The sequence below is a fragment of the Chinchilla lanigera genome, unplaced genomic scaffold (assembly GCF_000276665.1).
Source record: "Chinchilla lanigera isolate Chin_1 unplaced genomic scaffold, ChiLan1.0 scaffold00084, whole genome shotgun sequence".
Taxonomy (NCBI): domain Eukaryota; kingdom Metazoa; phylum Chordata; class Mammalia; order Rodentia; family Chinchillidae; genus Chinchilla; species Chinchilla lanigera.
The window spans coordinates 8,659,784-8,669,789 of record NW_004955485.1 but is presented as its reverse complement, the minus strand read 5'-3'; the positions used below and the strand labels follow the sequence as shown (position 1 = coordinate 8,669,789).

The 10,006-nt window shown below is 56.5% G+C and overlaps 1 protein-coding gene across 10 annotated transcripts in view; it reads right to left on the bottom strand.

The window, feature by feature from the left end:
• The window catches only part of Fbxw4 (F-box and WD repeat domain containing 4), a gene marked incomplete at its 5' end in the record, with an annotated part of 103,581 nt that overhangs the window by 18,627 nt on the left and 74,948 nt on the right, over positions 1–10,006 (bottom strand). For 4 of the 10 annotated variants that reach the window (XM_013504097.1, XM_013504096.1, XM_013504093.1 and 1 more), the window contains 2 exon segments: positions 905–991; positions 1,644–1,784. In XM_013504097.1, coding sequence (XP_013359551.1) covers positions 905–991; positions 1,644–1,784 — 228 coding nt within the window. 10 annotated transcript variants of the gene reach the window in all.

Here is a 10,006-nt window from a genome sequence, read left to right as displayed (position 1 = left end):
GCACACATGCCTGGGCTTGAATCTCTGTGCTATTGGCCTGCTCTGCCATCTCTTCTGGCATGAATTGGCCAGTGAAGAACCAGATACGTGAAACAACCAAGCTTTATTTTTACAAAAATGAAAGTAGTAGCATGCTTTCACAGCTGCCTAAGGGTACCCCAGGCCAGTCTGAGGGCTAGATCAGAACCCAAGGTCAAACCAGGCCATAGTGCCCCCCTGAGGCTGGTCAGACTGAGGGGTCTGACAGGAGGCAGCTGGTGCCAGGGCAGACAGAAGGCCACTGCAAGGGTAGCCCCACCGCCCCTCCTCCTGCAGGCAGCGAAGCGGGGCAGGTGCAAGGGCAGGATTGGGCCTTCCCAGGTAGACCCTTGCTCTTGCCAGACAGGTGTGAGCATCTTCCTACAATGGCAGGTCCTATCTGCTCATGGACTGCAGGACTGCCTGCATCTCCAGGGCCCCAGAGCCCCAGAGCCCCAGGGGTCACTGCCCCTAGCTTCACGTGCCTGGGTACTGTGGCCACAGGTCCAGGAACACAGCAGGGAGAGGAGGAAGCGTCACCCTACACTCTAGGCAGAAGAGGTTCCTGAGTTGCTGGTTTCCAGCATGCAGGCAGGAGTAGCCTGTCAAGGGTTTTTAAAGTCCAGGACATGGAGATTGTAGGAGAGTGCAGCATAGAGATGCGTGGTGGTGAACCGCAGGCAGTACACAGGACTGCTGAGCGGGGTCGACGTCAGTGGGAAAGCCTGGAGGGAAGGGCACAAGAAGTGACTGCTTTCCACGTGAGAATGGGGGGACCCTAGCCCAGGATTCCCAGGCCCAGTGACAGGGTCATGTGCCACAGTAGGCCTCCTCCAGCCCTCCGGGAACAGCTTAGCACTGTGGACGTGTGAGGTAGGACACTTACGTGCAGGCAGGCCCTCTGGCGCCTGTCCCACAGGCGGACGACCCCATAGTAGGAGGAACCTGTGGCCAGCAGGTGGTTGCCATCTGTCTGCAGGCAGTAGAGGGTGCTGTCGTGGGGTTCTTCCCACTCCATGACACACTTCCTGTCCGGGGAGCACAGATGCAGGGAGGTTGGGGTGCCTCTCTCCAGGGGCCTGGGGAGCTTGGTGGGCAGGGACTGAACCCAGGAGCTACATTTCTACCCCAGCCTTTTGTTTTTCATTTTGAGATGGACTCACTGAGTGACTAAATTGCCTGGGCTCGGCTCAAACGTGCAACCCTCCCTTCTCAGTGGGATTACCAGCACACATGCCAGCTCACCATCTTTACCGACCAAAGTTAACCAGAGAAGGTGTCTTCTGTGAAGGACACTCCCCAAGCCCTGGACCAAAGCAGACACGTTTGCGTTTTCACAGGGCCAGCTACTCGTCATAGGATCTAGGAGGGTGGGAATGAATGCCTCAACAGCTGGGCCAGAATGCTAGGGATGGGTTCTAAGAAATGCCTACCTTTATCAGGGCCTGTGGCTAGTCTCCCAGGCCACGGGGCCCAGGGCTGCCCACTGGCTGGGCACCTAGCTTGACATGACCTTGCTGGACCCTTACTTCCCAGCCCAACAGAGAGCTCTGTGCCTTGTCCACAGGGTGCCCCAGGACTGGCGCTGGGCTCCCATTGTGTGTCATTCCACCCAGCATACTCACCGGACGCTGGTGCGGAGGTCCCAGTAGCGAACATAGGTGTCATAGCCACAGGACAGCAGTGTTGAAGGGGACTCATACATCACATCCAGCACCCCAGCCCCTGGGGGGAAGTCACTGCCCAGGTGTGTCATCAGCTGCCCGCTGAGGAGGGGAAGGGCAGAAGTGAGCCGCTGCCCACCTTGGCCTGCAGATGGCACCACACTTCAGGGACACGCAGCTCTCCGTCCTCAGCTGATAGACTCCCAGAGGAAGGGAGGCGATGGCCAGATCCCAGCCCTAGCTGAAGCCTCACTCAGCTGGACACAGCAGCCCCTCTTCACACCTGCACACAGGCCGCCCGCCACCCACTGCTCTTGTGGGGCAATGAATGGGCCTTGCTGAAGGGGTCGCCCCTCCTGTGCACACACGCAGTTTACACTTCTTGATCTTGCAGGTCACGCAGTTCTGAGCTGCCTGACTCCAGTGCCTTAATTCCTGCCTGTAATCTGGGGCTCAGGCCTCACTGGGAATAAAGACCACACAGAGGGAGAAGGGGAGCCCCAGGAGATGTTAAAACAAGCGAACACCTTTGTGTCTGGGGGGAGAGCGCTGAGAAAGCAGCTTAGTGTGCTGGTCGCTGATGTTCCGGCCCTCTGGCCCCCAGCCCAGGGCCAGCACGCCTCCGTGATCACAGCGTCGGCCTGCTGGGCTCCAGCCTGCTCCCCCACCCTTACTCCACCCGGTGGCCGAGAGCAGATTACCGAGAAGAACAATTTCTTTGTGACTGTAATTCCCTCCGTGACCGCGGCAGTGGGCAGACCCCTTGCCCCCATGCCAGACCCCTAGCAACCATATAGGGAGGCCTCTGGCCCTAGCAACTACCCCTCAACATCAAGTGTACCCGGTAATCCCTGTGGTGAGCGGGTAGGTGGAAGTACTGACTTCTGCAAAGTGGGAGGATGAAGGAAAAGGGACACCCTTTGGGCTGGTGCCCCAGCTTCCTTTGCCCATGACAGGAGAAACACACCACAGACACTTCACAGAGACACTTGTGTGAGACCGTGGCATGGGGTGAAGAGGACTTCATGGCCCCACAGCACACCTATCAGCAGTGCTCAGCGAAAGACCCAAGGCTGCCAGGCACCTGTCTTAATGCAGACTCAAGCTCCAGGCCCTCATTGCCCTCTCCCCTAAAGGCTGAAGAAACAGAGTGAAGGAGGTGGCTGGGTTCCTTCCTGCCCACTAAGTCTTTGCCCTGCAAGTGCACTACAGCTCTGCAGTGCAAGGCCTTGCAGGCCTCGAGTCAGCGCCCCTATCCCCGGGAGTCCTGGTCTTCCTCCCAGTGGCCAGCTGCCAGGTAGGGGGGGTGACAGGCCTCTGTGGGGTTCTGAGGTCACTGAAGTCCTATGACAGCCACTCGGGATGGGGGGGAGTGTGACTTGGTCTCCCTCCTCCCCACAGTATACACATGTGTGCATAGAGGGTGGGGCTGCGGTCTCCACAATTCTCTGCCCTGGCCTTCTAGATTTGGGGGCCCTGCCCCCTCCATTAGTGAGGCCATAAGGAATGACTGAGTGCTCTCCCCTTTAATCTGCAGAAGTAATTTCATGTTTGTCTGTTTGAATAGAAGATGAAAGGCAGAGAGCAGGGGAGGAGCACAGCGTGGTGCTACCTGCCCACCTGGTCGCAGGGTTCCCAGGGAAGGAGAGCCGGGCACCCACATGGGGCTGCCCAGGTCAGCAGTGCAAAGGGCACAGCCGGACTGCACTGCCAACCTGGGCTCTGCCCGAACCCAGCCACCACTGATAAGAAACGCAACAGCCTGAGAGGCCCCCACCCCCAGGGGAACACACAGGGCACTCTGAGCAGCCCCCGCGCAGGCTCAGAACAAGCCCTATCTGCCCCTATCTGCCAGCCTGGCCTGGCCAAAGGCTGGCTGTGAGCTCCTGCCATGCTCTCTGATTCTCCAGAATGGCCACACACACTTTAAATGGGCCAATAAAAGGATACAATTTCTTTTACCTCTAGACCCAGGACCCTCAAGGCTCTTTGGTGCAGAGCTTGTAAGGTTAAGTTCAGAGCATAAACGGACACACCAGGCTCTGGGAAATGGCCTGTCTCTTCAAATAGTGGCCCAGCAGTGCCATCGAAGTCCTGCTGGGGCTTTGATTTGGGAAAACAAACAGAAATGGCACTGTGGCAGTCCCCCCCCCCCCAATTTAACTAGAGAACTCTAGCTGCACTGCTGCGGTGGAGGGAGAGACTGGCCCAACAATAGTCCCAAACTTTGGGGGGAAGGGGACAAAACCAGCTGTCTGTCCCCTCATCCCCTCCTCCTGGGCTCCTTTTTTTACTGCAAGTGTGTTCTTGTAAAAAACGATTAGACTGCAATTTGTATAATGTGGTGACCCCCAAATTCAGACATTTCACCCCTTTTCTCTGGAAAGAATGTTAAGAATGCCTCTCCCTCTCTCACCATGCGGGGTGGGGGAGCAGTCTTGGCTGTTGGACAGCTTGTGTGGGAATGGAGCTGCCACCCAGCACCCCAGCCAAGACAGGAGCACAGGCCAGACAAAAAGTCCCTTCCCTTCCAACCCCTGCAGACAAAGCCTGGGCTTCTAGGAGCTGCTGAAGGCCAGGGGCCTCCACACCACAGCCTCTCTGAGCCTGATTCCTGCAATTCACGCTCAACCCAGGAGGGGATAAAGACAGATGGGACCTCCTGCTGCATGGGCCTCAAGAATGAGCCCGCAAGGCAGGGCAGCCTATACCCGGCAGGGGAAGCACGCACAGAGCAGCCACACTGCTGCGTGGTCTCTTGAAAGAGACCCTGGTCCCTCTACCCCAACGACGGCAAAGATTTTAGAGACCAAGTGCCTAAACTGCAACCCCTAACCCACTTATAAATAACCCACCTATCAGAAAATGCCAACACTGCAATTAAACCTGAATAGCCAGTACTTGGCTCATGTGGCGACATAGTGGACTCTCCACTGTGGCACATGTGCCAAGGTTTGCCCCCACTGCCCCAGGAAAGTCATGCTGCTGCCTGGGTGACTGGGGCTGGACGGGAGAGAAGGGAACCTGCTGCCAGTCAGGGAGGAGGGAAATTTAAGTAAAACAGTGACAACTATACCTCTGTGGGGTCTGCTGACTGCATGCACACACTTATCCCCGAACACCTGGACGGCCCATCTGGGAGAGGCCCTGAGTGTTGGAATCGGGCACAGAAGGCCCCACCCTTGCTCCCCAAGTCAGGCTCCCCAAGCCGCCGTATCCCAGCTCCGTACACACCCCTCCCATACCAGAGCTGCTACCGCCTCCCAGCCTCCAAGCAAGGGTGCCAGTGGCTCCTATGCCACCTTCCAGCAACCTTTAACATACAGGGCTCCTGATGATGCTCCCTGGAGACCCCACCAGTGTGCATTCCTGCTTCTGTCTGGGTAAAAGGACACCTGGTCTGGCATATGCTACCCTGAAGTGCAACAATGCCTTTTGGGGAGAAAAGAGGATAGAAGGGTGACAGTTTACCTTCTTACATCTCCTCTGCTCCCCAGAGGACAAATAGCCTGAAGGTAGAAGCCAGAACCAACAAAGAGAATGGGAGGTTTTCCCTCCCTTCTGGCTCTTCCTCTAATAACTATTAATTAAGCACTTTCTGTATACAAGGCATCGTGCTTAATAGAAATAAGGAGATGTGAACTGTGCCAAGGAGGGCTTGTCCCTGCCTCCCAGGAGCTTTCAGACCAGTGAGGGAGACAAGTCTGCACCAAGGGAGGACTAACACAGGCACAACTTGCTGCGAAGGACAGGGAGATAAAAGTTCTGTGAGGGGACAGATAGAGCATGTCTGGCCGTGGGGAACAGCTGACTGCAGAGTGACAGGACTGTCACAGGCAGTGACAGGGAAGTGAGAGCCTTGGCAAAGGTGCAGCATGGAGGCAGCCAGGCTGCCCTGCAGAGGCTGGCAGTGTGAAGGGAACGTGCCGCAGGATCTGGCCTGCAGACCACGGGGCCTTCCGCACACTGCCCACTGGCATGACTGCGGAGGCCCGGGTCCTGGCCCCGAATTGCAGATAAGGAAACTAAGGGCTACAGAGGAAGTGACTTTCTTAAAGTCACATAGCAGGAAAGGCTGCTGCCACAGGCAGAAAGGGCAGAAACCAGGCTGGTAGCAGCATCCAGGCTGCAGGAGCGGAGAAGTCAAAAGGCGCCTTCTCTTTTGTGTCTTCTTGGGCCAGGCTATGGCTGTGCGGGTCACCTGGTGAGGAAGTAGCTGCCATGCGGCAGCTCACTCGGAGAAGTCTGTGGCTGTCAGAGTGTGCAGAGTGCCCACAGAACCAGCTCATGTGATCCTCTTAACGGGCCTATGAGGTGTCTATTTTTGAGACAGGGTCTTGTAGCTCAGGCTAACCTTAAACTCCTGATCCTGCTGCCTCAGTGCTAGGAGCACTATGAGGTGTCATAACCCTGCTTTACAAACTAGAGCTCAGAGGTGGCACGGCTAGTAACCCGTAAGGTCAGGTCTTCATGCTCTGGAGTACACATTCTTGCCCCTGGCCCTACCTACTTTCACGGACAGCACGGCCCCGAGTGAGTCCCCTGGACATTTCCTTCCCTAGCAGACACCTAGGGCCACCATGACCCTTACCACTGCCTCACACACATCTTCCTGCCCCGGTGCACAGAGACTGGTCCTCCAATGGAGCCAGTGAGAGAATCGAGGGAACAGACAACCCCAAACGTAAGGTTGCAGGAGTGGAGAGAAGGGAAGCCCATAGGAGCATCCCTCACCTCAGCCCCACCAGGTGAGAGGAAAGGGGACTTCTGCGCGCACCCCCAGCACCCGCCCATGCACACATGTTCCCACACAATGGCTCAAAGGCCAGGCAGCCAGGCAGCCCACTTTGTACTGCTAACAAGGAGGCCATAATTACAGGAAGGGGCAGCCCGGCAGATAAAAGGATACAAAATTTCAACATCTGTTGCCATAAAGGGATAAGGAGAAGTGAAACGCAAAGTATCAGTTTGGTGTCAGCAGGCAGAGAGCCAATTTCAAAGCGTTCAGGGAGACAGAGGGGACAAGAAAGAAAAAGGGGGGGAAAAGAAAGAAAAAAATTACAGGGTTACTTAAAGAGGTAAGGAAGAAAAGAGAACGAGAAAAGCTGTCAGTAATACTTTCAAAGGAGAGGGCAGGTACTTTAAAGAGGGGCAAGTCCCATAATCACTCTGACTGCGGGCCGGGCCCTGCACGGGCTGGGTGGAAGGCCAGGGGTGGAGAGAAGCCACACCTGGGTGGGATGGGCATTAGTGGTGCCCCTGGAGTGGCTGGCCTGCCCTTGGCCACGCCTTCCTTCTCCAGCCAGGCACTCCTCGCCATGCCAAAGCCATCACAAGCCCTGTATTCACGCCTTGTGCTCAGTGTGGGGAGACCGCCTGGGGTCCCCACTTAGAGAGGGCTGAGCACTGGCGGGCAGGCAACCCTGTGGGTAGGTCGAGGCGATGCTCGATGGGAAAGGGTGCGACTCATCAGGGTCAGATCCAGGAGGGCCTTGTGAGGGGCACTGCACGGGCTGACGGAGAGCAGGTCTCCTCTGTGCCAGGCATAGCACTGGCTTAAGCAAAGCCTGTGAAGGGAAGTATAAAGCCCCCGCCAGAGTGGGTGGGAAGCCTGCTCCGCCTGGGACTTGGGAGATGGAGACAGAGGCACCACAGGCTTGGGGGACGACCCCGGCCTGGAGGGGCACACATGCTGTCAGCAGTGTAGCCGCAGACTCTGCCCTTCCACAGCGGAGTCACCAAAGCCCCTCATCTCTTTCCCCAGCCCACACCTCCCAGGAAGGCTCTGGGCTGTGGCTGGACCTACTGTGCTAACTTCAGGACTGGGGTCACAAACTTCTCCGTCCTGAAGCCGACCTGCTCACAGCTACCAGGGCCTCTGCTGTACCCTGCGCTAAATCCAGCTCAAGTGGTCTGTGGCAGAAAAGGCAAAACCCACAGTAAGTCCACAGAACAGGGGTGATGTCAGGCAGTCAGCTGAGAGGTGTGGGGTGCCTTCCCCGGGGGCCTGCTCAGGGACCCTTCTGAAATGCACAGGATGCAAGATGGATCCGGCCTCCTCCAGGCCCCAGACTGCAGTTCATCTGGTCCTCACAGGACCACAGAGTCTAGCCAGGGCTACTTCAGCACAGGGCTGTCACCAGGGCCTGTCAAAGTGGGGGTTCAGGAGACTGCACCACCTGAGGCTTGGGGATGGACCTGAAGACTACTGACTGTCCAGAGCGGGAGCCCTCTGGCCCCTCACCGTCTTCCTCACTTAGACATCCCCTGTTCTTGGGCCCAGCTCCCAAAGAAAAATGCCAGAGAGGGAGGGAAGGAGAGGGGGACAGCCGAGCTCCTTGCCATCTAGGCAATGGCCATGTTTGCCTGGCTGCCCTCTGACCTATACGTGCTGCCCACCCCCAGCCCCTCGCCCACTCAGCCCACAGAAGGAGGAGTCCCCTAGAGGTATTTGTGGATGAGGGGCTGAGGGAGCCAGGGAGCCTGAAAGGGCTCTCCTGGCCGCTGAGGTAGTGTAGGCTACCTGTGGAGAGGCACCTGTGGGACACAGACATGGGTGATGGCTCAGGAAAGGAGAACAGGTGCTTAATGAGGTGCCCATCTCTCTGAGGGTGTCCCAGCCCCCATTGGCATCCTGTGGTAACCCGGACGCTCAGAGCACAGCTGCCCCTCCAGTACCCGCTCCACTGAAGTCAGCACACACATAAAAGGGAAAAGCCAGGCCCTGCTCAGGTTTCAGGAGTGACAGGTTAAAAGCAAGGAATCTAGCCAGCCCTGCACACGGCAGCCAGGCCAAGCCCTGCCGGCCGGGCACTCCTCCTTGCAGGCTGCCTGTCAGTCAGGCTTTGGCATTATTGAAAGATCAAACTTGGTCCTGCCTGCTCATTACCTTAATCCTATTTTCTACATGACTTTATTATCTGCTCAGGCTTCTCTGGGAAAGACAGCTCCAGAGAGTCCTCCTGTCCATCCATTTCTTCCCACCAAAAGCAGAGGCCTCCACCCGGGCATCTTCCCTCAATGCCTGCACTGCAGGATCTGCCAAGCCCCACGGGGCACAGGACAGATGTTTACACAAGGCCTGGTCTTTCTGGGGGCCAGGGGCTAAGGGCTGGAGAAGAGGCAGTACCAACTGATGCCCAGGGTGATCCTGCCACATGAAGAGCCCACAGGCTGGCCAAAGGATGCAGTGGCTTTTTTTTTTTGGTTTTTCTCCGGTACCGGGAACCGAACTCCCGACCTTGCACTTGCCAGGCAGGCGCTTCTGCCGCTGAGCTAAATCCCCAGCCCCAAGGATGCAGTGGCCTTGTCTCCATTAAGACTCAAGACCACAGCTGTCTTATGCCCATTCTCATTTGGGTTCTTTCTCGGTTCAGTATAGACTCAGGGTTTGGGGCTGATGAGGTCTAGGAGAATCACAGTCAAAGGGTTGGTGCCTCAGGATTCCATCTTGACCTTGAATTCCCACTAAGGCAGCCACAGCCCTCAGACGGCCTGGCCCACCATGGTGTGCCTGGACCTCTCCACCACCAGCCGTGCACCATCCCAGGTCCCGGCAGGCAATGGTGCCAGCTGATTAAACGAAACTGGCTCTTAGCAGAAGGGCCCATCTGTAATCCATGGCCTTACTGGCCAGAGCCTTCTTTGTGCCATGAGGTCAACAGGCCCCTCTCCTTCTCTGCAGGTACTGAGGATTAATAAACTCCTAGGTACCAGTGTGGAAACAACTGTGGTGGAAGGAGTAGACGCTTGGGTGGGTTGACTACTCCTGGGGTGGCCCTCTGCCTCAGCCCTGCTCAGATGGAGGAAAGCCTCATGGCAGGAGGTGGGCAGGGCAAACTCATAGGAACAAGGTTCACAGCCCACAGGATGCCAATGTGCTAGGGGCTCAAGGCCAAGGGAACCCTGCTTGTTGCCTCTAGGCTGGCAGCAGTGTGATGTGACCACTTACTACATTAAGTAGTAAGTAGATCTCTGGGAAAAAAAAAAAAAAAAAAAAAAAAGGAGATCTCTGGGTCCGGGAGTGCTGGTGCAAGCCTACAATCCCAGCACTTACAGGAGGCTGAGGCAGAAGGATTGCTGTAAGTTTAGGTCAGCCTGGCCTCCACAGTGAGTTCAAGGCAAGCGTAGACTACATACCAAGACCCTGTCTCAAAACAAAACGAAAAGAACCAACAAAACAAAAAAGAAAAATGTATCTCTGGGCTGGGGTTATAGTTCAGCAGAATAGCACCTGCTGAGCATTGTTCAAGGCTCTGGGTTCAATCCCAGGTGTGCACACAAGCGCGCACACACAACAAAGAACAAAAGTAGGTCTCAAGGGA